Source organism: Simochromis diagramma, unplaced genomic scaffold (assembly GCF_900408965.1).
Source record: "Simochromis diagramma unplaced genomic scaffold, fSimDia1.1 OVJJ01000604.1, whole genome shotgun sequence".
NCBI classification, from domain to species: domain Eukaryota; kingdom Metazoa; phylum Chordata; class Actinopteri; order Cichliformes; family Cichlidae; genus Simochromis; species Simochromis diagramma.
In genome coordinates, this window is record NW_024387416.1 from 647,004 (window position 1) to 674,884 (window position 27,881).

The following is a 27,881-nucleotide window of genomic DNA, read 5'->3' on the forward strand; positions in this document are numbered from 1 at the left end:
TTGTTGACACTCCTCAAAGCAACTTAAATCGAAGGCCCGTGATTTATGCAAGACTGTCAGGTCAGATTGACTCAGCCTCCGCTCTTGTGTCATTAGAAAGTACAGCTCTTCAGTGAGTCATGCCTGCCACTGTTGTTCAGCTTTGACAGAGAAAGAGAGAAGGATAACGCAGCACAAGTGACACTTCCAACTGTCTGCAGAACATCACATGGCCTTAACAGTTCGCCGGGTTCTTCCAGTGAAGAAAGGGAATTCACCAGGATAGCCTAGAGGGAGCTGTTTTAAATTGGATCTAAACCATGGCAATGCGGGTGGTGTGGAGTCCTAGATGTGTCTGCTGAGCGTAACATGGAAATGAAGAGCCATATAGATTTATGAAGTAGATCTCATAGCGTCTTAGCACAAATATTGTCTAGTTGCAAATTGGGTTTGACAGGACCAGTGGGCTTTTTTAGACAGTAAACTATTTGCCGTCTGCCAGTGGACATCAGCGAGATGCTAGAAACAGAAAAGCTAATTTCAGAAAGCGTTTTTGCTGCAAATCATTTGCCAGTCATTCACTGTACTGGTCTTTAACATGAAGCATGGCAGCCTGTTGCTTTTCTAGCAGATACACTGAAGAAACAAAAACTACATGAAAACCTTGTTGCTTATAAAGGGGGCAGAAAGGCAAAAGTTGCGGCTAACCTAATTGGGATCTTGTTAAAATGTGCTTGTGCTGCCACAGCTGCATAAGCAGGTCCATGCCTTGGAGCACGAGCACTTCGTCAGACCCTTAGCTTTTAAATGATGATAGATGTGCCACAGATGCTGTTGTTACATTAAAGCATGAAATTTAACATCACTCTTAGGGAGCTGCTCATGCGGTTAATTAACTTCAAAAGGTCACGTTTGTCCAACTGTCAATAACTACGGAGGCAGAAGGATTGCTCTCGTCTGCTTAAAGATTTGCATTATGCAGTGTCAGAGATGATAGCATTTTAAAGCTTATATCTTTAAGCAGACAGCTGAAGAACTCTTTTTAATATACAATCATCAGCCAGTTTGAACGTGGCATAATTGTTGGTACCAGATGAGCTGGTTTGAGTATCTCAGAAGCTGCAGATCTACTGGGATTTTCCCCACAAAACCATCTCTAGAATTTACAGGAATTGGTCTGAAGGGAAAACGTTCTGGAGAAAATGCCTTGTTGACGTCAGAGGCCAAAGGAGAATGTTTTGAGTTAGCAGGAAGGCAACAGTCGCTCAAATAACCACTGGTTACAACTAAGGTGTGCAGAATAGCATCTCTGAATGCACAGTACCTTGTAGCTTGAGGCAGATGGGCCACAGCAGCAGCAGCAGATGACACTCAGGACACTGAGGCTATAGTTTGCTGGCTAAACAAACGAGGACTCAAATGACCTCCACAGTCACCAGATCTGAAATCAGTAGAGCAGCTTTGTGATGTGGAGGAACAGGAGATTCTCATCATGGATGCAACTGTGCAGCAACTGTGTGATACTATCAAGTCAATATGGACCACAATCTCTAGCACCTTGTTGAAACTGTGCCGTGAAGCATTAGAGCAGCTCTGAAGGGAAAAAGGTGTTCAACCTGATACTAGCTGTGTGCATCAGAACAGTATTTGAAGATGTTTGGGGTGTTACTCCCTTCAGTTATAGGAAGTGTTATATTCCTTTAGCTTGTTTTGGGTTTTCACTGTGCATCTTTACAGTTTTTACAGTCTCTCAGCTGATATAACCATACAGCTATTTTCACTAAAAAGCTCTAAAAACTGTACACCGTTCATCCATTATCACCGAGCACGAAAACAAACTCAGCAAGTATCTGATGACTATACCCCGAGCTTTTAGCAGATATTAAATAAGGCTGTTTTATCCCAGAAGAGCAGACCAAAACAAACCTAAAAGCTTGTCTTCCTTTGCTTTGTTCGGGATGTTGAGTTTGGTTTCGTCAGATGGCCAAAAGCACACATTCAAATAAATATATCTGTTTGATGATATTTCTGTAAGTTTGGAGAAGATGTAGTCTTCTGAATCCTAGAAGCCATGCTGAGAAAAAAAAAGCCAACTTATTTTCCTGTTGAATCACCGCCTCGCTCGCTCAATTGTGATCAACAAAGACTTTGGCTGCCAGGATGCTGGTCTCTTCCTGTAAGCATCTGAACACAATTGGAGATTCTGCCCAGTCCACAGCAGGGGTGGCCATCTGAAGTAGCAAGAGTTTTCTGTAGGTCCATAAACCTGTGAGCTGGCAGCAGGACCGAGTGTGTCTGGTGTGGTCATAAAATTGTCACATCTTGTCAGCCTTCAGGTTGCCAATCTATGGCCAGTGAACTGGACGATGAGTGGCGTGTGTGTGGGCTGGTCGTCTTTAAAAAGTCAGGATCAACTTCTTGGAGACTTTTGGTTAAGCCCATCTTAAAAAAAGAGGGACTTCCTGTTTTTACTGAGAGCAGACTGAAGTGAAGTTAATCTCCTTTATGATATCATTATCATTATATGATACAATAACATATAACATGTCTGATATGTTTTGCCTTGTGATTGCTTTGCAAGCTGTGCTTGCTGTTGCACTGGCATTGAACTTACATCAGAGTGCATAATGCTCAAAAACATGAAGAGTTGCTACCAAAACATAGCAAACCGAGCAGACCTATAAATACACAGGGCGGTGCAGTGTTTTCAGATTTCAGGGTATTTCAGGCAAACGCTAACAAAATATTAAGTTGTTATCCAAACCTCGTAAACATGAAGCAATAATTTTGAGTAAAACAGAAGAGAAATATATAAAATCAAAGGTTTATTAATTCAAATACTTAATTGTTAAGGTTGGTAATGTTGCTTTTTATAAATTGAGTCGATACCCATCAAGTCAATTTAACTTGACCATATTCTATTACATGTAGCATTTTACATTGTGCCTGTCTAACAAAATTACATGGAAATTTTACATGAATTAAATTATTTAAAGTCAGCTTTTATTTACCTACTTTTTGTTAGTGTGTGTCACATTCCTGTGGATACTCCATTGTTAGTTAGACAACCTCACATTCTTTTAATTTGGAGAACCACAGCCTGAGCACTGAACAGCACATAAATATGTCAAACGGAAGAACTTATTGGAAAATGAGTTTTTCCCCAGCTGTTTAGTTTGTACTGTAAATATTCAAGTGTGAGAAAGAGCTTCCCAAGGAATGGTTTAGCCCCCTACTGGTTCTTTTTTATTGTAAATTTAAAGTAGCTGATAAGTAGGCAGAACAGTAAAATCCTTCCTGGCGTATATATTGGCACCGCTACGAGAAAAGTGCAATTATTCTCTGCAGGACTGGAAACTATGATTTAAACTAAAACTGACAATGAAAACTTTAATACATTTAACAGGGAGACCCAGGATAGGATTAAGCATTACATAAGAATCAATAAAACCCAAAAGAGAGACAACAAAGTGTCTTGGTGTATAAAAATTACAATCTCTCTGTAAAGCAGTGTTTATCTTCCAGTCATTCTAAAGCTGTGTCTCATTTGCAGTTCCTGCTGTGGCAACCTGAACCTCCTAGCAAGATCAACTGAGTTTATCTTATCTAATCAAATCTAATATGATCCAATTCAGTGACTGTAAGAACTCCAGTGAAAATGTAATTTCCATCCTACACAAATATTTTTCCTTCGGATGATGCATTACAATGAGTTGTTTCGACTCTAACGGTTGGGGTTGCAGCTTGCTTGAGAAATGGCTGTCTCTCACTAGCTCCACAAAAATATGATATTTCCAGTGTTACACGTGAATCCTAAAGTACAGCTCACACTTGGACTGTTTCGAGTTTCGAGGCCAAGGTTTCTGTTTTGGGGTTTGTGGAAAACTCTGTTGTTTCTGATAGTCTATAGTCGTATTAGTGTTTATACACAGATTAACACATTTTTAAGTCCATCTTTTTATTTCCTATTCAAATTGATATTTAAACTTCAATTTATAATGCATTTTTTTATCTTAAATGGAAGATTAAATCCAGTCCTTGGACAAATCTAAGACTTTAATGGTTTGCTTTTAGTAGAATTTCCCCAGGACAGCCTCTTTTTCCTGAGCTGCTAAGGACAGATAGTAAAAAGAGCCATAAAGATGAAAAACTAAGTACACCCTAACTCCCTCTGTAGGAATTACTGCTAATCCTAATTGCTGTTAATCCAGTGCACTTGATTAACTGATTAGCAGTAAGTGTGCACAGCTCTATAAAAGCTGACGGTTTGTTGAAAGAAAGCCTCGTCTCTTTAAAAAGAACATGTACTTAGATTTGTAAAGTTACATCTAAGCAAACAAGACTTATGGAACAATGTCCCCTTGGACAGATGAGACCAAAGTCGATGTGTTTGTTTATCATACACAACATTATGTTTGGTGAAAATCGAAAACATCATACCAGCACCAACCAACACCTCATGCTAGCCATCAAGCATGGGGTTGGAGGTGTGATCATTTGGGCTTGTTTTGCAACCACAGGATCTGTGCACCTTACAGTCCCTGAGGCGACCATGCACTCCACTGAGTAATAAAGTATTCTAGATTCAACTGTCTGATAGCTAAAACTTGGCCCAAGACCAGCAGCACATCTACAACACAATAGCTAAAAAAGAAAAGAATCAAGTTGCCACAATGGAACCGTCAAAGTCAAGACCTCAACCTGGTGGAAATGCTGCGGTGGGATCTCAAACAGAGCTGAACATGAACAAACTTGTGTAAACTTCCATGAACTGAAGCAACATTGTGAAGAAGAGTTAGCCAAAAAGCCACAATGATGTGACAGACTGGTAAAGGCATGCAAAATCTATTGCTGCTAAGGGTGCTTCTACAAGCTTTTGAACCATGGGGTGTGGCTAGTGTTATGGCCTGTCTAGGGGTGGCCAGACCATAACATTAGGGTGATCCATCCCCGTCTGATCCCAAGCAGCACATCACACAACAAGTACAATTTGTTGGTGACTTATTTACAGTGAGTGAATTTTAACGAAGGACAGGAGTGGACCATAGCTTTGGGGTGGACCTAATGCCAAAGCAACAAACAAAAGGAGCCCCTCTAAAGGATGTACCAAACTTACCTACAAAAAGAATCAAAGCAAATGACATGTGACTCATCTCCCTAACTAACAAAAACATGAGAAAATGGTAATCAAATAAAAAGGCAGTCCACTCCTACATGCTCCTGTATAAAGAAACAGCGCTGGACAGGTAACATAAAGTCTGCCGGTTGAGGTAAGCCGAGGTTGAATGACTGGCCGTCCATGACGGTGTCATAATATAAGCCATCTCCACGTCGTTAGCCAATCAATCCGTCCCTTGGATCCACCAATCACGGAGAGTCACCTGCACACTCAGATTTGCATATGAAACAACAGTACGACAACAGTCGTAACACTAGTTTTACATGTGACTGTAGAGAGTACACAGAAACAAGCCTCTGGGGTTTGTCTCCTGTCACATACTTTAATACATGACAAGTGACCTGCTCTTCACCTGCATTACAATGCAAAGCATGTTGCAATGTTCAAATGGGCATCAGAAAATTGTTTTGAGACAGACTTCAACTGGAAAAAAGAGAAACAAGTGCACCAACTGTGAAAAGAAGCTTCTTCTTCACACTCTTTGACATTTAGGGCTGAAATTACAGAAGACTTTGTATTTGCTTTGATAGTTCTGACCTTCTGGCCTTGAGCAGTTTTTGTTCGGAAATGGGGTTGAGACTTTCGTCCACATGACCCATTTAATGTGCGTTGAGAACGGGAAAGGTCTGGTATGAATCGGGCTGAATTATTGAACCGGATCTACAGTTGAAATACTTGTAAGTGAGAGGGATATTTAACAGCCAGAGGAAACACATCTTAACTTTTCACCCTGAAAAAACACGCTATGCTGTTCAAATACACAGACACAAACTGTTAATGGAAATTGTAAATCGTCCATTTGAAAACTGCTTTATTTTAAATGTCAGATGATGAAATAAAATTATAGAAAGCAGAGTTATTTTAAAGAAGAAGAGTTATCATTATGGTGTTATTTCATTTCACAGTTAAACCAAAGGTAATATGGTAAAAATATACTGTGACCAAACCTTTGTGATGCAAACACTTATAGCTTATTATACGTGTTAGATCCTTTATTAATCATTTGCAGGAAATGAAATTGTCACAGCTTCAATACAGACAATAGAGACAATATGAATTCCTAATATAGTTAAAAATACATAAATGAATAAAATACGCAATAACTAACATGTGCAAACATGGATACAATCATTATTTTTACTATTACTGTGCAGCGGGTTATGAATAGCATTTTACTTAACCCACTGCACATTGCTGGTAATGTGCATTTTAAGACAGAAAGAGAAAGTATGTTGGGAAGAAGTGGGTTATATTTTAAGAATGAGCTTATTGACTAGCCGTTTTCTAGATGGAGATTTTGACCTTTTTCCTGTTGTATCTTTAACTTTGTAACTTTAAGTTGTTGACTTAGACTATTGGTACTGGACATGTTCAGCATGCTGAACATCCAGCAATTGTGTTTACATGCTTTGTGTGATACGAATAAACCATACGAGTTGTGCAAACTACGCTCAGTTGTTTTTAGTGCACCCTTTAAACATGAACCTTATTGTGCATAAGGGAGGCTTTAGATGAAGTGAGCCTGAGTGTTGTGAGAACAGATGTTTCACAGTCGCTCTCTAAGCCTCTGATTGTAGGCTTGGTTTTTATTTTCACTTTTAATGTGGGAACTCTAATTATCACCTTAAGTCATGTTAAAGTAGATTTACTAACACATTTTGGTGTTGAGAACAGTTTTTTACACAGTTGAGGAAAAGTGAAATAATTATTAAATAAGACTAGTTCTACACCTACGTAGGCTCTTTTGTTTTCTGGTAGCAGAGTATATTTGTGTGTGTGTGTGTGTGTGTGTGTGTGTCTATATAAACATAAATCTATACATTCTATCCTATATTGTCAGTTTAATGGTAATTTAATAGAAACCAAGAATTAACAGAAGGCAGCATAGCAGACATGGATACATGCCTGACTGTTTCACAGGCCTGTATCCAGGACTAAAGAAAAGTCAGCTCAGTTGCACCAAAATACCTCCAAAGGATAAAACAGGTGCTGTGAAGCCAGTTAAATGTTAGAAATAATATCAACACTTCACGCAAAGTCCAGCACCCTAAGAGTAGGCAAACAATGAAAGAGATAGGGGGATACTGCCCAAGATGAAATACAGAGAATCCATAAATACATCAAGAAGATGGGCACCAGGGACGAACTGCCAAGAGAGTGCCTCAGGCAGCAAAAACCAGAGAATGATGAGGATGAAGATGATATATTGTAAAAGACCAAGCCCTTTCATTGGATCTATCATTGGCGTAATAGAGGAACTGGTTGACCTCAAGAAATCCTACCAGGAACTTCAAAAGTCCAGCCTGAAGGACATCATGGAGTTTCTGATCAGGACAGCGAGAGAAAAAGCCCTAAGCAGAAGGGTCTCACTTTGCAGGCTGTGCAAATGGGGTCATGAGACCATTTACACAGTGCAGCAATGTAAAGGATGTGAGTCAGGACAGCGTACTCGGAAAATGGAGTCGCACTGTGACATACCTACAAAAGGACAACCAAGGTTTCAGAGCTGGTGGCGAGCCAACCAGATATGGTGATGGTTGACAAGGAGCAAAAGACAGCAGTTGTGATTGATATGGCAATACCAGCTGACTGTAATGTCAGGATGAAGGAGCATGAGAAAATATGAAAGGTGTCACTGCCTAAAGGGACAAGTTAAACAGATATGGAAGGTGAAGATGAAAGTGGTCCCAGTCTTAATAGGAACATTAAGGCCTGTGACCTCCAAACCTGGTTCTAGCATATTCAGGTTACGGCTCAGTCTGAGTCCACTCCTAGAATTGGACATACATCCCAGATCTCTGGTAGAGGTCTTAAGTTTGAGGAAGACCATAAATACTGCTAAGCTACAATTATTGCCTATTATTGTGGAGGTCCACCATATATCACCAGAGCAGCTCTTATCCATCAGGGCATGGACAGAGAATGCCTGGAGGTGTCCTGTGGTTTGTGGTAGCGGATGCTTTGGGTCCTCTGTATGGCTGAATCTGGCTTTTTGAGCCACATCTTTCCCATTTTAAATTGGATTGGGATCTGGGGAGTTGAGGCCAGGTCAGCACCTTGGGCTTTGTGTTGTGTTCCTCAAGCAGTTTCTGAGCACTTTTTGTGATGTAGTGGTGTTTTTTTGGCTGCAGCCATCAGGAAGTGCTTGTTTCTGTCAATGTGAGTGCCTCATTGAGACTTTATAGTTGCATCCAGTGTAATACAAACGTAGTTAAATGTAGTTATATCTACATGTGATTGTTTTACCCTCAGAACACCTTAGTGCACAGGTGTCGAACTCCAGGCCTCGAGGGCCGGTGTCCTGCAGGTTTTAGATGTGTCCTTGATCCAACACAGCTGATTTAAATGGCTAAATGACCTCCTCAACATGTCTTGAAGTTCTCCAGAGGCTGGTAATGAACTGATCACTTGATTCAGGTGTGTTGACCTAGGGTGATATCTAAAACCTGCAGGACGCCGGCCCTCGAGGCCTGGAGTTCGACACCCCTGCCTTAATGTTTCAGAAATTTTGAGAAGAGACTTTTTTTATGCTGTTCCCTTTTTTGTATAAGTCAGCCTTCAACTATTTTGAGAGGAAAATGGCAGCAATGATAATAAAGTGACATCTTCAGACATGGAAGGAGAATGTAGCTCTAAATGATCTGCCAGGGGCTATTTGCCTCATTAGCCTCAGTGATAGCTCTAAAAACTAAATTGGCTTCAATTTTGACTTGTAATACTTCCTTCTTCTTTTTTTTTTTCTCTTTAAATCGAGGTAACGCATCTAAGCAAAAGAGGCTCTTACATTCTCTGTTTTATGTTTCTTCAGGGTAACTTATGTGGAAGAAGTTTACACTACGCATTCACTTTCCCAGAAGAAAAAGTCTCTACTTCAAAAGTGGCTTTAGTATGACTCTTTGGGCTGCCAGGATTACAGTGTGGAGAAACGATGTGATCGCAATGCTCTTTTTGAAAATATATGAGCCCGGAAATTGAATTTTAAATAGTCCTAATATTAGCTACAATACTGAAATCTGACTCCATAATTGTGCTTGAGAGCTGATGAGATGAAATTTAGGATAAAAATAAAACTCTCTCCATGGTAGCAATTTGAAACTTTTACTGTAGGAAAGAGACCCAAACACTGCAGAACCCTTTTTTTTTAACAACCGAGACATAAATCAAATGGCCTCTCTCCCACCTTCATCTCTGGTAGCAGGTGCTCTCATATTAGATGCTGTCCTGGGGAGAGAGAAAAAACACTATAGCAAGAAAATGAAATAGCTCATAAGGTAAGAATAGGCCTCTACTTACAATATAATGAAAATATAATACAATATAATGGTGAGGTAAAATAGTTCCAAAGCAGTTTAATTAGTCAAATCAATTAAACATAAGTCACAGTTGGAATCTTAACATTAAAGTGTTACACAAACATCATGTGCATACTTGCTTATTTAAAGTGTATATGCTATGTGTTTGTCGTATACTGTTTGCACGTTTTTATCTGCACTTTTGTGAAACTATTATTTGAAGATTGGACTCTGGCTAAAGGAGCTGTCAAAGTGATATCATGAAACGTATTAAAAATCAATCATGACAGTCATCAATAATGCACATATGTTAAATGCTGGAATTTTACTCATTTTTAGTCATAATGATTTGCTGTAGAATAAAAGGCAATAACTCTCCAGTTAAAAGGCAGCAGAATTAGAAGATTTGTGCAATGCTGTGAAAAACTACCCATGATTCAGTAGCTTGTAGAGCCACCTTTAGCAGCAATAACTTCTTTACCAGTCTCTCCCATCATTGTGGTTAAGTTTTGACACATTTTACAATTTTGCTTCACTTCAGTGAGGTTTAGCTGTTGGAGAGATGGCCTCACATTTGACTGTAGAATACTTTGGTATACAGAGGAGTGCATGGTCAACTCAATGACTGCAAGGTCTCGAGGTCCTGTGGCTGCAAAACAAGCCCAAATCATCACACCTCCACCACCGTGTTTGATAGTTGGTATGAGGTGTTGTATACGGTGCTGTTCATTATGGCCAAACATCTCCACTTTGCTCTCATCTATCCAAAGGTTGTTGTTCCAGAAGTCTTGTGCGTTCTTCACCTTCCTAACAAGCCACACTTGTTCAGTCTTTTTTTAACTGTACTGTCATGAAGTTTAACATTTAACATGATAACTGAGGATTGTAGAGTTTGAGATATAGCTCTTGGGTTTTTTGTAGTTTCTGTGCAGCCTTACTTTTGGGTGAATTCGCTGAGACTTCCACAACTGGGAATTGTGTTAAGACATCAGAATGCTACAGTCAGAACTTTGGCTTTACAGATCAGCCATGATCGGTTAATCAGGATTATTTGATTAGCAGTACCCGGCTGCTACTTACCCTCTAAAGTTCTATTGAAGCTGTAAGGTTGTAGTTAGTTAGACTTAGACTTAGTTAGACTTAAACAGAGAGGAATTTACTAATGCAAATTTGGTGCAGGAAATAGGGAATTTTCCAGGTGCCCATCTACTCTATTTGAAACTATACACTATATACACTATACACAACTATATGTGGTGTTTGTGCGGTACTGTAGCATTATATTATATAGCAGGTAAATATATTATATGTCACCCTTTAGAATTGATGTTGAGATCAGCTGGGTGAGAGAGGTGCATTTGTAACTACAACCTGCACCAAAGACACTTCAACAATGTGAAGACTTGTTGACAGGCAGGATAGACTGCCTCTATGACTTTACAATAGGGTCAGATTGAATTGTGGACTGTGAATAATAACAAAATATGTAATTCTGCATGAACATTCATGTGTGTGAATGTGATTAAAAAAAAGATTTTGACTGACCTTAAGTTTCTAAGAGTGAAAAGTTTCTACTGTACAGCTCGTGAGCCAACATGTACATGTTTTTAGTCCTGGGAAATACTCTGCGTACTACACTATACTCTATCTGCTTTGGGACTGGGAGATCAATCAATCAATACAGTCTTTCTGGCTTAGCTTATAAAATATATCAGACAAGAGCAAAATAGCTTAACGTTTAAGAAGTTAGGTTGCACTGTAATCTGAGATTTATGCAGGGCTAATACTCAGGTGTATGCTGTAGCTTTCAGACGTATTTCCGTCATTGAAGCTTTCAAGCTGGGCTAGCAGAGTGCCCATGTGTCAAGTCTTTGTTCTAAACTAAGCTGTAGCTGACTGCCTGCTGTCCATTCATATCTACTTACCTAATTTATGTCTAAGTGGTTTAAAGCCATTTTACCTATAACTCAAAGCAGTTTTTCTAAATTGATACTCAGTTATGAAAAAAGTGCGCTACATCTGTTACATCAGTCTGTCCTGAATTTAAGTAGAGATTGAAATTGGATTCATTTTTTTTTTCAAGGTTATCACGACGCAATATTGACTCACCTCTGTGAAAGCCTTGGGGCCAGTAAAACAGAAAAAAAACTAAAAAATTATCTCCCAAAGTAGTCAGCATGTCAATTTTCTTTATTTTTTCTGTTCGGATGAGGCAGATATTATTTGAAAGTCTTGCTTATATTAGTTTCTTTCTCTTTCTATTATGTATTATTTGATTAATTATTTCATTTGTGACTGTCAGCAATTGTAATTTTGCAGTCTCTGGAAAAAGTCAAAGTAATGATTCCCTGTTCCTTTCTGTCTCTCTTGATTACTCACTTAGACAATGATACGACTGTTATTTTGGCTAAAATAAGAAATGGCACATATTACATATTCTGAACAACATTGTTTGTCTTCATATTTTGCTTGCAGGGAGCCAGAGTTTTGTTTTAATGTCTTAAAGTGCTCTTGAGAACTAGTTCTTTGGGTAATCCTAGTTTTTGAAGTTTTTCTTTGGACATTGGCTGTTTTTTTCCCTCATTTTCAGTCCAGTCCATTTTTTATTGTTTGTTTAGACATTTAATAGATAATAATTACCTATTAATCATTAAATCATATGAAAGGCTGCTGACTTGTGGGATTAAAAGACAAGTTAACAAGATAAGATAACTTGTTATTGCACAGTCATACTGTGCACCTGTGGAAACAACAACAAACCAATTTGAAATTGTATTTTTTACTTTATGTAGCAGCAGCTTTTCAAACATTATTTGCATTTCTTTAGTTGCATCTATGAAAAATTCTAAAGGTAACACAGCTTTACAGACATACAGTAACAGGATGATTCCCAAAGAGCTGTTAGTTAAATGCTTGACACATCATGGCATGCATGGTGTGCAGTTTGTCCTTAAAAAGTTTGAGGAACTTGAATAAGTGGAAGCAAAAGAAGAAGCAGCTGGACTAAAAAAAAAAACAATCTACAGCAAATAAACGATATCTGACAGTCATAGCCCTGAGAAACAGGAAAAATAAATCCACCAAACACTTGACATTACTTTATAAATGCCATCTGTCAAACATGGTGGAGGCTCTGTCGTGGTTTAGGGCTGCATTTCAGCCAGGACTGCTGGAGATCTCATCGAAACTAATAGAATTATTAGTGCAGAAAAGTACCGTCACATATTGAGAAACCTAAGATAACATCTGGAAAGAATCTGACTGGCAAGAGCTTCTTTCTTTGACATGACAATAACCTCAAACACACTGCCAGTGCAGTAAATGCATAACTGGATAGAAAAACACACAATGGAGCACTATCAGTCATGGGCTGGCATCCCAAGAGCCCGGACCTCAACATTATTGAAGCAGTGTGGGATCATCTTGACAAAGAATGGAACAAAAGGCGGCTGACATCCAGAGAAAAGATTTGAGAGAAAGCTACGAGAAATTTTGAGTTCAGGCAGTGTTGAATAATAAAATTGGTCACACCAAGTATTGACTTTCAATCTCGTTACAATTTTACAAACTCCTATTTGCATTTTTCTGTGCACACACGTCTCAATAAACCACAGCATCTATGTCTCATTTTCCTAACAAAATATGAAGAAATGAGGGAATGCTCAAGACTTTGCACTGTCCTGTGTGATGACAAAATATTGTGAATTTTAAAATATTATCAACAACATTAGGATGACTCAAGTAAATAAAGCTATCTAGAGCATAACCTGTTACACAACTGCAGAAACACATTCTATTTACTGTGACCTAAGGTTGCTGTATGCTATCAAGATGAATAGTGTTGGTTTCCCTTAAAGTTTGCTAATAAACAATTAGCCACACCACTTTATATTGCCGAATCACCTTTGACTCCTGGCATGCCAGCAGAGTGTACACAGTGTTACCTGTAGCTAGTGTTGATGTTGCTGTGTTGCAGTGTCACCTCTAGTGAACTCCACCCACGCTGTCACATAGCAGTCTAGTGGGAGAAGTGCTTAATTGCTGTCTTTCTCTCCCTTCACTTTCGCTCTTCTCTGGATCTCAGTGGACTGAGGAATAAATATGCTCACCTTTTTTCCTGCGTATCCCCAGTGAGAACTAGTTGAGGGATTGTCTCGGAACGCTAATTAACATTTGATTGTTAAAGGTTGTTTCCAGTTTCTAACAATGTTGCTTTTTTCATACTTTTTGATGTTTGTTATGAATATGCTCACCAACTTAACTGACACGAGAATGTAGAAATATACGAAAAAGTCTGGTGTAGTCCAGCATTTCCTGGTGGTGCACGGGTGTCAGACCTCGTTTTAGTCCAAGTATTTTTTTCCTACTATTAAAAAAAGTTCAATTAGATAAAACACATATTTTTGAGACATCTGGAGGAAAAAACAAAGCTAGTGAAGCCCTATTAGCTTAATTGTTCCCCTTCAATCATTTAGCAAAAATGACATGAAAATAAGGCGCATATTTAACAGAACACAATTTACAGTGGCACTTAAAGTTCTCCATTTAGGTTACACAGGTAGTTTGTAAACATTTCAGTGTTTTCTAAATAATTCCACAGTAGTTACAAGCATATATATTATTATTGAATTTCTTTAAAACTCTTTCTGTGAAATATAGAGACCAGTCGGCGACCTTCCGGAAACCACTGGTTGCTAGCTAAAAATGTGTACTCCCCAAGCACTTGGTGAGTGGTTGCCAGAAGTTGCTAGGTGAAAGAGGTATTTGGTGCTGCACCAAATACCTCCCACCTGGACAGTAGTTGATTAATGGTTGCAAATCGGCTCCTTCCTCGCAAACTACAGCTAGCTGCGGCAATCTGCTGGTAACCATAGTAGCCATAGGCAGGTTTTTGGTGTAGTGCTCTCTTCTAGACTAGCCATCAACTGGGTGGGAGGTACACATTTTCGCTGGCAACCATGGATTTCCCGGGGTCTCTAGGCCCACGTGACTGAGGCCTTACAAGACACAGTGTGTATACAGCTATTTAAAATATTAGCACATTGCCCACTTTTAGCATTAGCAAAGGTGGATGTCACCCAGTGGAGATTTCTTTATCAGGTTTTAAAAATTTCTTGTATGAACTGGTGACATCCTTTTTAAGTCATGGAAGATGATGACGTTATGCCAAATCCAGCCTACTGTCTAAATGGGTGGTGTCCAAACCCAGGCCTCGAGGGCCGGTGTCCTGCAGGTTTTAGATGTGTCCTCGATCCAACACAGCTGATTTAAATGGCTAAATTACCTCTTCAACATGTCTACATCATGCAGTACACTCAACTGTCGCTTTAATACAACTACTTCCTAGCACATTAGACAGAGGGCCCTCTAAAATAAGACCACCCATCGTGCAAACAACCTGACACTCAATAATGCACTTAGTCATGTCCCTAACAATAGAACCAGCAAGTTTAAAGTAGTTTGAATAACCAGTTGTCCAGATGAACAGACAATCACATACAAAGGTTCACTAATTTATTAGTGTGATGGTTGGAATATCTTAATTCGTCCACCATTAAGACTAATCTTTGTGATTGTGTGTTATATGTAAATTGAGTTAAACTGGGGAGAATTTCAATACAGAACTAGTTTTTCTTTGACACAGTGTTACCAACTTATTGTGGCTAGTGCCAGAGCTGCATTGGAACAAGGTCGTAGATCGAGCGGTGGGCGTTGGAGTTCAGGCCCTTAATGGGAGGATCAGTCTTGTCGTTTCTGATTTTCTGCTTCTAATCATTTTCAAAGATTTATTTAGTCACCTATCGTGTTCTCCCTTTGCTTCTTTCTTTTGCATCCTCCACTCAGAGTCTCCCGTGTTGCACGTCATCATCTGTCATATTCGAGGCCTGTGCAGTTGGTGATTCATATGCAGAGCGTCACCACCAGCACACTTTGATTCCCTCCTACTCTCTTTTGCGCACTTTTATTCTTTTTATCCTTCTGTCTTGCCCTTCCCTCTGTCTTTGTTCTCCTGGCTCCTTCTTAGTCTTATATTTCCAGCACTGTCAGTCTCTTCTCCTCAAAGCCTTTGTCACTGCCCATCCATCTCACGAATACTTCCTCCTTCATGTCACACTGTGCTCATTTGCTTAGGATAGCCAGAGACAGTTTGTGTAAATGTGCCTCTTCGACCTTTCTGCTATGTCCCATTTATATAACATGGGAAAATGTGAAGTGTCTGTCTTGCAGACAGGCAGCTAATCAACCTGCAGCACAGTCTGCTCGGCATTTCTAATCTCTAATCAATTTTTTTTACCCAGCGACACATTTTCTGTGTTGCTATGCCTGCTTTGTTTTCTTGCAGACTGCCACACGGAGAAGAGCATCCAAGGTCAAATCACAGTGCCCTCACACACAAATAGCCTGGCTGTATTTTTATTTCTTTTGGCACAGTGATGGCGTGTCAGCAAAAGTGTACAGGGATAGATGGCTTTGCCTTGAGGGTAAGAGAGGGAGAAAAGAGGTACGGACATAGAGGGGTACTCCCTTCTGGGACTCATTTGATAGCGTTTTCATTTCGTACTTTTCCACCGCCACCCCCTTCTTTGTGCTCACTGTGCTTCTGTCTATCAGGTGCCATCTGTTTCAGAGTTCAGATGAGGATGTTTGTTGTTGCTGAAACACCTGCTTTACAAACTTAATGAATCTCCTGGCTTGTATAAGGAACAATGAAGCCAATGTCGAGAGGGAATTCAAATTTATTAATTATTATTTTATTTAGCATGGGAAGCTACTTGGCACATATCACATTGTCCTATTTGGCAATCAGTTTTGCTTTATTCGGATCATGATAGAAACCAGTTACATGAGGTCCTCATTGAACTTAATTCAGTTGTAGGTCTCCTGCTGACTTTTCATGTGACTTCGGAGCTGAATATTCTGGGTGTAGATTCTGGGAAGCAGAGCTTATACCCATATTAGATACAACTTTGGGATAATCACATGCTAATGTTTAATATGAGCGTGCAAACGAAGCATTCAGCTACAGCACTTATGACAACTATGTAAATAAAAATTTAATAAATTAGTCCACAACTCTTTTAAACATATTTCTTTAATTTTAAAATGTAAAGTGGCAACATATTTAATGTTGCATTTGTGATTTTTAAATATATTGTGATAATAACAATGCTATTGACCCATTACAGGGTTCTGTATACACAGCAGGAAAGAGTGGATCAAGAAGACGTCCGAATAAACAATCAGTGGTTAAAGTTAGAATGTCAAATACTGATTGGTTAATAGTGAAAATCAAGATGTGGGTTTTGAACAGCACAAAGAAATACTTTGTGTTGGTCATACATAGTCATGGGGAAAAAAATATATAGACCTTTATTAGAGCAGTCGGGTGCTGATAATCATTCCACTTGCTTGATTATTAGTGTGACCATAAGAGCAGAAGATTTGGCAGTTTGCTTGTTCTCCCTTAAAACAACAAAGCTACATCTGAACAAACCACGAGACATGTGGAACAATGTCGTTCGGAGAGATAAAACCAAAGTGGAGATGTCCAGCCGAAAACCAAACCACGGCACAAACACCTCATATTGACTGTAAAGCATGATGGTGGAGGTGTGATGATTTGGGCGGTTTTGCAGCTGCAGGACTTGAGCTTCTTACAGTCTGCAATGCAATAATAAGTATTGTAGCGTCAGATATGAGGTCGTGTGTCCAATAGTTCAAGCTTGGCCCAGGCTGGATCATGCAGCAGAGCAATGATCCCAAGCAAAGAAGCCATTAGAAGGAATTGAACATTAATTATTGATCTGCAGAACTCAATTATGCTATTTGGTGGTTAGATGCTGATGGCCCATCACAGCAGAATGAAATCCCAGAAGTGATAGGAATTAGAGCAGGACTGTCTAGACCCTGATGGTATTAAGGGATCACATGGAGGCTTTGGTGGAGGTGGGTTGGACAAAAAGAGTCTGCAAGGGAGAATGAAAGACAAACAGTGGGATTTAAAGGATGCAGAGTGAAGGCTGATTGGTTTAAAGGAGGCGAGCAGAAAGATGATTGGGCTACAATCGGCCGTGAGTCCTGCAGCGTGAATAGACTAGCAGCTAAATACCTGGAAAGCAGACAGTTTTTACTATTCTGCGTAAGAAAGGTGCCAATGAATGAAATGCACTCTAGGCATTATTGTTGAATGTCATTATTTTGCATCCTAGCTTACAAAGGTAAGTTAGGAAGGTACATAAGGCTAAATCGAGGTTAACATCTAAATCAAAGTTTGTGTTGTAACTCTTAAGGATTAAATTAATTTCAAACTCAATCATAAAACATTGTTTCCTTCACTAAGTCTGACCTCATGTTGACTCACTCTTGATCCTGCTGTGCATATAGACCCTTATAAATAAATCTAATTTAATGTAAAGCTTGAGTGTTGTGTGCTTCCCTTTATGCAGAGGTCCCTGTGTCAGCCAAGAAATAAAAAATGAGGCAATATTTTGCAACACAAAGTATTATCACCACTGCATGAATGCACCATAAATGTACCAAATTCCATTGCAGTCAATCCAAGAGTTGTTGAGACATGTGGGGCTGCATTTCTTGCCGACATCATAGTAATGCTGCAGATGCTCGTTATTTTTTCCTCCTTATGTTTGAGCAGTGAAATACAGGGCAGACATGAAAGGATGAATGACTAAATAAAAGTCTCAAAAATGAGCCGTATTTAATTCAATCCGCAAGCAAGTGTAAATAAGAGCAAGTGAACTCGACAGCCAATCACTTACCTCTTTTCTGCCCCGCTGTCTCTGATGTTCATCGTTTTCATTTCTTTCATCTTCCTATTCTCGCACACGGTTCTTCGTCGCCCTTACACTTCCCAGCCCACGTCTATTTTTTTTTACACCATAGCCATTTTCGTTCCCTCCACCCTCCCTCACTCATTGTCTCTCCTCTTGTTTCGACTGTGGGCATCCTCTCATAACAGCCACTGTAATAGTTCGGATGTCAAGGAAGCAAACCGGGCCGGCTTTTCTCCTGTAAGTTTCACCATGATTGTCTTTGATCAGTTTGTTAGTAGATTAGTGATGATAGTGGCATCTTTTGTCACTGTGGGGAGCCATTGAGCCAGGACAGACTAGACAAGATAGCTTTGATTTAGTTGACTTCTAGAGTATTGACTATAACCTGCTTTAAATTCTGCTTGTGTCAGCTATGGGAATTATTTTGTCAAGTTTTTCAGAGTAACCATAACTTTGAAATATCGTTATGTAACTGTAATTGTTTTGTTGCATCCAGAGAGGTTTAGTCTCCACCAGCTACTGGACTACATGCTAAATGTTCAACTAAACTTGGCACAAAAGTTTGGTCAATGGTTTCTTTGTTTTAACAACACTTCTTGGCAATAAATGTTATACGGTTGGAAGACCTGTTTATTTTCCCTTGAATGGTGCCACATAAGGAAAATGCATTTGTGGGTTGAGCAGCAGGGTTGAGTATGTTGGCTGCGCCCATGAACAACTTACCAAATTAGATATATGCACCCTCAAGGGCTTCATGAGGGTAACTGTCCACTGAGGTGGGCCCCCGAAAATTGCATTCCCAATGGGACTTTGTTTCATTTCACACTGCAAGTGAGTATGCTAATGACAGCATATTAGCTAGCTGGCAGTATGTACAGCAGCAGCTATGTACAGCTATGTAAGTGAGATAACACCGGGTTCAGAGTTCTGTACTTTTTGTGTGCAGTTTCAGCAAAACAATTTAACTGGAAATGGACGTGTGGCTAATGGCACTGACTTTGTGCTCTTTTAAAATAACATCTCACTATTTTCTCTACATTGCTAAATATACAATGTTATATACGGTAACAGTGTGCTGGGTTTTTGTTGTTTCTCTGAAGTTGGACTGATGGCAGCTTATAGTTGAAATGTTTTTGTCCATTGTTAGTAGACACTGTGAAGTATATTATAAAAAGAGCACCTGTACTGTCTTTTATACAAGGATACAAGGACTTACTAACCTTTGACAGATGCTTCCTAGGGGTACACTACAGCTCCTGCTGCTGCTCCTGATAACCTCCAAAAACCTGACTTGCAGATAATTTGTGCTGATATTACCATCATCCATAATTGGTCAGATATTCTTTGGTTGCTGTGGTCTTTTATTGTTTTATAATCCTTGTTCATCTTCATCTATCCCACGTAGTTCACAGAAAATGTTGCCATTTGTTTTTTTCCTTTGATAAGTCAAAATAAACCCTTAATAAAGCCTGGACTTTACTAGAAAACCTCTAGATTTTTAGAGCTATTTTTTGCATAAAATGTATCATCGTCCAGAGTGCTTTCAAAGTGTCCTTGCTAATTTCTTTTGTATATATGGTGGTTGCCGGTGTTGCACCAATATCTTTGCTTATGCCATGATAGTACATCAGTCAAACAATATTTTAAGTAAAACAGTAAACATGTATTTAGTGAGTACGTTTGGTTTTCATTTTGTCTCTGCAGGTATACTTATACCCTGTGCCCATTCAATCAAGTTACACAAAAGAGCACGGCAGGAGTAGAGGTCTCATTAGGGTAAGTACCTCAATCACTGTTTCTTTTGTGCACACAGTTAAAATCCCAATCACTGACCAGCCGGGGTATGTCTGGGATCAGGTGGGAAAGAATTAAAGACAGTTTATAGAACGACATCTTTCCAAAGCGCTTAGCAGTACTCTGAGTACTGTGGCCTGAGATTCTATAGCATAGTCAATATTTTAATATGAAGCCACAAAGCACTTCTAGTACAATTCACATACATTTTCCCTCCCCTGGGCTTTCATCGTGCACTAAAAGCCAAGAAGGGCATTTTGTCTTATTTATACCAATTAGATAAATTCAGTGACAGCATTGTTCATTTCACGATTCGACCTGAAACAAATCCCACCCCTGCACTCCCCAGAAAGCTCTTTAATCATTGTTACAGTGCTCATATGAAGTTACCCTAAGACCAATATTTGCACTATTGATTCTTTTTTATTGTTATTCAATCTCTGTTAGCTTCGTATGACCTTTAATCAGTCACTAACAGATCTTTATTATATTTTTAATACTTTTTGATCAATGACAAAACGGAGCAGCTTTCATAGACTGCTGGGGTTATATTTCCTCAGCCTCCAAGGGTTTCAATTTCATCAAAAGGTTTACATTCTGGTCTTTTACCTTACCCTTGGGGAATGTCTTTAACAACTGTTGGACACAGGTGTGCATCAAGAAGGCCGTGTGCTATGAAAGAAGCCAGTCAGTCCCCACTGAAATGCACCTTTAATTGTCATAAACGTTTTTATTTTGATTCTTTGGAGATCTATCTGCTGTTAAGCAGTATATACCAGTGAAATATCTACTGCTTGATTGTATTTTTATCTTGCGTGTGACTTTAAACGCTGGCTGTTATTCAGTCATTAGTTTCGCTTCAGCGACCACATCACCTCACCTTTCTTTTCACCGTAACATCTCTGTCAAAAACAAGAAGAAAAAAGAAAGCATACATCAAACGGATGGTTTTTTCCTGTTTATTTACTTACTTTTTCTTCTTTTATGAATTTTTGATTTGAGGTGATAATTATGGGATGTCGCCTCACTGTCCTTTTCCACTCTCTCATTAGCCTTGGCTGTCCGTCACCCGACACTTTTATAGGCTGCAATTATGGAAAACCTATTCCATCCACACTGACACCTATGCAAAAAGCTTTTATGATCGGCGTCAGCTCCTCCCCTAAGAGGAAGACTGAGTTGCGCTGGTGTTTTTTTCCACTCAGCGGCCACACAGACTAACAACTTGTTTTGCGGACGGATAATAAAAAGGTCTAAAATGGCCGTGGAAAATTTGCGACACGGAGTCAAAACATTTTGTCTGCTTTGAGATGTGATGCCATTAGGGCCCAACTTGAAGTAAGACTCGAGATAATTTAACTGCAATTATTCTTCCGTGCAGATACAGTGGGTTTTTTTCCCCTTTCAGGTGGAAAATTAATTGGAATCTAAAGCAGAGCTGTTTTCTTCTTCTTCTTTTCTTTTTTTCCACCATCAACTCCCACACTATGCTCACTTTTGGAGCGTAAAGTGCAATGCTTCACCATGTTTTTAGCGCAGGAAAGAGGAAGAACAGAATGCTAACTGTGAGTAATGTGACCCCAGCGCTTCTGCCTGCCTGTCACTCATCATGGTATGGAAGGGCAGAAGGACTAAACGAAATCAATGGTCAAACACGCCAAAATCTCTGCCAAACAGGACTCGAGGGACAGATTTCAAATGCATATTTATTTATTTTTTCCCCACATTCCAGCGTTTTTTCACACTGATGACTAAGACTAAACACAATGTTGGATTTTTCCATAGAAGTCAGAGAAAAATAATAATGCTAGCTTAATATAAGTTGTTATCACATGTACCTCATTGGTATTTTCTGGGTGTAGGCGGGCTGTGCGGCTCTATATGATGTACTATACTGTTTCCAGAGTGCGTGTAGTGAAGGTGGACTGCTTTCAGCTGAGGCAAGAGGGAGGGGAGGCACATGAATCATAGCTCGCATGGTGGGTATAAAGTTCATTTTTTTATCCAGACAGACCATCAGTCAGGCCTTGCAGGATGTGGCCGGGCCTCCTGATATCAATCTGCATGGAGGCCTCCTCTTTCTCCCCAGAGGGGGTGAGGAGGGAGAGGGGAGTGCTTTGATTTAAACGGCAGCATTTATCACACCTGCTCCAGCATCCTAAAGGACAACCATGTGAGACAGAGAAGAGGTGGCGGTGGTGTCAGAGAAACAGCGTTACCATGCGCGGCCTCCCACTGGAAGCGTGGCTGCCCTGGCGATGACATTGCTAATACTCGCTCGTACGATTTTTTGACTAATTTGGATTAGTCGTGTTACGTTTCCGCGGCATTAAATTGATGGCGCCGCTGCCGAATTTCGATTACGGCTCACGGCCTTGCACAGTTTGCGAAGTGTGTCACGGCTCATAAAAGTTGAAATTGTACCCTGAGCCTTAACCTTCCTTCATGCTTGGTTTTGCAGCATAGCTTGGCGTTAGACCATTAACTACACAAATGTTTGCGAGGAACAATAAATCAACCTGGCAACGCTTTCTTTTGCAGCTGCTCGCTCTTATATTGTGGCCACACACTGCCAAAGATTTCATAAGGCACAGCAGTCACTCTGTGCTTCCAATTATCTGTAAACGCAGATATTATACAACACATATTCACCTCTTGAATTCCAATATCTCTGTTTTCCATTTAGCTTTCCTGCCTTTCGGCCTCGGCGTCACAAGCGCTTCCTGAAATGGCTATTGTAACGCTAACATCAGCCATGATAATGATAATAGAATAGGAGAAAATGCTTGCATTGCGACAAACACTATCCCAACGTGACAGCGTCGTCCATCTTCATAATGTCCCCGCGGTACCCACCCCCGCCCTCCTCCTCAAAGGGCAGACATGCTAGGTACATTGACAAGACAGCAAATGCAGAGCTGCTAAATGCTTCTGGAAAAGTCCAAACAGAGACGCACGCGGGCAGATCTCTTGCTACCTCTGTGCGTATGTGAGGTATTGCAAGCACTGCCGTTACAATTTGTTTGATGGAGAAACACCACATGCAGAGAATTAATACTGTGTTAACAAACAGAACATTGATCATATTGTCACCAGCATGTCACATTAATTTCCAAAAAGCCAATGTGGTATTGAGATCACTCCTTACAACGTGGGAGGAAATTTGGACCGTTCTTCCTTAGAGAACTGCTTCAGTTTAGCCATATTCTTAGTGTGTCTGGTGTGAATGGCTGGATGTCTGGGCTCTGACTGGACCGCTCCAAAACACAGATTTTCTTTGTTGAAAATCATTGTGTGCTAGAGTTGCTTTAATGTTTAAGGTTATTGTCCTGCTGTGTCATCCAGTTAGTGCTGACCCAAGGCCCCAGTCGCACGGGTCACGGGGGAAAATTGCGTATTCCCCAACCAGTTGGCGAGTAGTTGCTGGATAGTGAAATCGATTGCAAAGCGGGTTCTGCACCAAAAATCTCTTAGTGATTGCTGTGGTCACTAGCAGATTGCAGCAGTCATCTATACTGAGCACAGAAGATGTGTGCAAGCAGTCTGAGACACTCTCACTCACAGTCTCTGGGCCTGTGTCACTGAGGCCTAAGTAAACCAGGTAGTTTTGTTTTCCCTCAGTGATGAGCTATTTGGTGCCTCAGGTGGTCAGCAGGTTATCTTTCTATATGAAGGTCGGTGGATTGATCCATGTCTCGAAGTATCCGTGGGCAAGATACCGAACCCTGAGTGGACTGAGTGCGTTTATCTGAGTGCGTTTGTTAGATAACAGATCAAATAATGTGTGTGACGGGGTGAATCAGACTCGTAGTAGAATGTGCTTTGAGCGCTCAAATTGAGTAGAAAGGCGCTAAATAAGTTCATTTACCATTTTTAAGTCGGACTGCCCCACTGCCCCACTGGGAACATCTTTACTAACACTGCAGGACATCTACGCTGAAAGGTGCAGATCCCGGGCCATCAGGATCACTAACGACTCCAGCCATCCCGCTTACAAACTGTTCAGGCCACTGAGGTCAGGGAAACGCCTCTGTAGCCTGAAAACAAGAACTGAAAGGTTCAGGAGGAGTTTTTACCCACAAACAGTGAGACTCCTCAATCAAAACACAAATCGGACAACATGATGGACAATTCCATACACAGTATATAATTTTCCTTGAGTTTTATCCTTATTTTTATTTGTATTTTTATCATATACATCTGTATTTATGTAAATACGTACACTATAGCTCTTAACTATTACAGCGTAATATTTTGCACGATATTATACATTTTTATACTTTTATATAGATATTTTTTATTATAAGTTTAGTAAGATGCACAGTCGGGGGGGGGAGTACTTTTTAGCCGGAAAAAACATTTCACTGTGTGTTGTACTAGTTATAACTACATGTGACAAATAAATAAAGAACTGAAGAATTGAAGAATTGAATTGCTCCAGGCGGCTGCCCCTCCCTGGTTCTACCGGAGGTTTCTTCCTGTTAAAAGGGAGTTTTTCCTTCCCACTGTCACCTAGTGCTTCCTTATAAGGGGTCATCTCATTGTTGAGCTTCTGTCTCTCTATGATTGTAGGGTCTTTACCTTACAGTATAAAGTGACACGAGGCGATTTTTGTTTTTATTTGACGATATAAAAATTAAAATGGATTGAACAGAATTGATTGTGTTGGGGAAACTAGCAGCTTCTATTGTTGTTTTCTAATTTCATGCTGCTGATAAAACTGGAATCAGGACCAAAGATTCCTTCAAGCTTTAGCCTTTTACTGCATTAAACATATTTAACTTTTAAAAGAGTTTCCACAAAGTGCTTTGTCAACATTTAAGCTGTTAGCCTAATGTTTAAACCCCCCTGTTTTTCTTTATATCCACAACAGTTACAGAAAACCCATCTCTGGAAGGTATGCCGTCATCACAATGTCAGGCTGTAATAAATCAGAAATATTTATGAAGGTGCCTTTAAACTCGCACTAGGCTAACCACACGGAAACAGATTGAGCTGTAGTGGTACCAACAAACACAAACTAATTTCTTAACATTAAACAATTTGCGGCAAATGCAATAAAAGATTATAAACAATGTAAAAAAAAAAACCCACAAATGCTGTTAAAGATTTGAAATGTGTGGCCACACAAAACCAAAGGAGGAAGAAAATGCATTAAGGGAGTGAGGGTGTCTTATTAATAAAGATGCGTTTTCCTGCAGACAGAGGAGGATGGGATGATTTAAATGTATCTGCGAAGGAGGACGGGATCAGTCGAGGGGTCATCCAATGAGTTTTTGTTTTGGGACTCCGGGGAAATCAGGTGGCCACGCAGTCAGGGTCATGGGGGCCAGCGTATGTTGCCCCGCAAAGTTCAAGGAGCTGGGCCTTCTATTGTGCCGGGGTCAGACCGCTCTACACTCATCATCATTGAAAGCACACGAAGAGGGAGGGAACAAAAAAGCATTGCAGGGGCCGGCGAGCAGCTTGCTTGCTCACCCTTTGCCCTTGGAAACACGCTGTGTTTGACAGTCCAAGCTTGGAATGCGCCCAACATCCAAAGCTGAAAACAGGATAGACAAAACAAGAATAATAATAACTCCTAGACACGCTGCTGGGCGACTATAAGCAGACAAGCCATAAAAGAACAGTGGAAGACTACAAAGGGAAGATTTACACCACACCTATGACTCAGGCTCACACTTTCAAAATAGGGAAATGTAATAAGGAAAGGTTATTAATGTTGCACTATATGAATATTATGATTGAAGCCGATGCATGGACTGTAGAGGTAGGCGCAGATTGTGCTAGTGTGCTATCGAGTCTAGGGAGAAAAAGAAAGTATTGTGAAACGGGGGGAAGAGAAAAAAAAAGGCTATTAGTGTTGTCAGTTACTCCTGCTGGTTCATATCGCTCAGTATTCAAACCCACAGGTCTCCCTTGAACTGCTTTATTGAACAGTAGATTTTCAAACAGAAAACAGTGGAGAAGTGAGGTAGCCTAGCAACATTGAAACCACAGTGAATGACTGTGTATGCCCACTGCGAAGGAGCCAGGCAGTTGAAATGACAGCGCAGAGCAACCCCAGAGAGAGTGGGATGTGCTGGCCACCGTGAAAAATACAAATAGGGCGGCTGTTTGTGCCGGTATGCGGCAGACGTACGTATGCCGCTTCCAGAGTGGCGTTTTCTCGGGCTAGCGTTTTCTCACACCTGTGGCTAGGCTCGCTTACGTGACCCCATGTTGACCACATGACCACACAAAAGATCACCAGAACGTTATGGAGGAAAATTTTCCCAGATACTGACAAAAAAAAAATGCAGCTATTCAAATGCCTTCAGGCACTAGTTTGAGCAAATTTGTTAGCACAAACCTAAGAAAGGACAGGCCACTCTTTTCATACGACCATGGTAATATGAAACATGCTCAGTGGATCGATAAGAGTCAGTTCCTCATGAATACAGCTGAAAAGCGCCACGTCTTTTTAGAAGCATTAAAAAAGGAATGAGGTCCTGATGGAAAACATATCGCTCCGTTCTCATTTTTAGATTGATTACTATTCACTCGCAGTTTTCTGCAGCGCTGCACACGCATAAACAGGAGAAAAGCACCGTCGCTAATTATCTCGATAGGTGGCCATTTCATTGCACGGCAATCATGAGGGAGTTTTAAGATTATTACTGTAAAACCACTTGAGCACTAGCAGATTACAAATGAGCACAAAGCAACTGAACATCGACCCGAGACAGGAGCGATGCACATCGTCGTCTCCCGACGAAATAACCTTACTTGGATTGGTGGCTACGAATGAAAATATGATCTAATAATGTGTCACTTTCAGGTTGCTATTAGCTGATTTTTTGGAAAGTATTTTTTTTTTTTAAAGATTTCACAAATCTGTGTAACGTGTTCGTGAGAAATGTTAGGATTCAGAATTTTAGTGACTCTAGTTGAATTTTTAACGTTACCTCCAACAAAAAGGCTGCAGTGGAGCAGCATGCACATAGACATAACCTACATCCTCCACATCTATAATAACCACACACATCCTCATGGCCACGCAAAGCCAGAACCATGAAATATTAGACAGAAAAGTCTAATTTTTTGAAACTTGTCTTTATTCAACCAACTGAAAATGTGTATTTAAAAAAATAATTTCTACTACATTTACTGCTTTATTGTACTCTTTATTTACATTTTAAGTGGGGAAAAAATCACACTGATGATGTAGAGGTCTCAACGCTCACAAAAACTCATCTACCAAATATGATACACTTGACGTTAATGGGTTTAAGATGTTGTTTATATGTTTAACGCACTCAATATTCACTCTCTTTCCCACTGCCACGGCCCCTCAGCTCACCCATGTCCTCGTTCTGTTGAACTGGTGACATTTAACTGGCTAGGTCTCATGGGAAATGGTTTGTTAAAGGCCACAAATCAGAGAAGTTCATTAAAGTTTGGTTTTAAGCCTCCACCTAGACATACTCTCTCTCTCTGTATGTATATATGGAGGACAACAAAAATGAATCAACATTATTATAAATGCAGCAGTTTCACAGCTCCAGCCCTTTGGCAGTACAGCACAAACACACATTGTCGCCACAGACTAATAAACACAAATAACTCTTATAAAAACGGCCTTTCAGCCGCTTTGGTTCGTTCAAGTCGCGGATTCCCTCTTAAATATGGGCTCGATATAGACTTGGCATTATGCATAAAACGATATTTTCTGACTAATGTTATGGCATAGTGTTTAATCCTTCAACACCCACCGTGCTGCTGCAGGTGGTTCGCTTATATGCGAGCAAATATAACTTGTTTATTGTTAGAACTTAGCAGCATTACAATGTCTCTGTACGCTCG

The 27,881-nt window shown here is 40.1% G+C and overlaps 1 protein-coding gene across 1 annotated transcript in view; it reads left to right on the forward strand.

Annotated features, from left to right (window-relative positions):
• The window catches only part of LOC120721782 (glucosidase 2 subunit beta-like), a 162,303-nt gene that overhangs the window by 117,265 nt on the left and 17,157 nt on the right, over positions 1-27,881 (forward strand). The window contains exon 13 of the mRNA XM_040012325.1: positions 19,947-20,018. Coding sequence (XP_039868259.1) covers positions 19,947-20,018 — 72 coding nt within the window. The remainder of the gene's footprint in view (positions 1-19,946; positions 20,019-27,881) is intronic.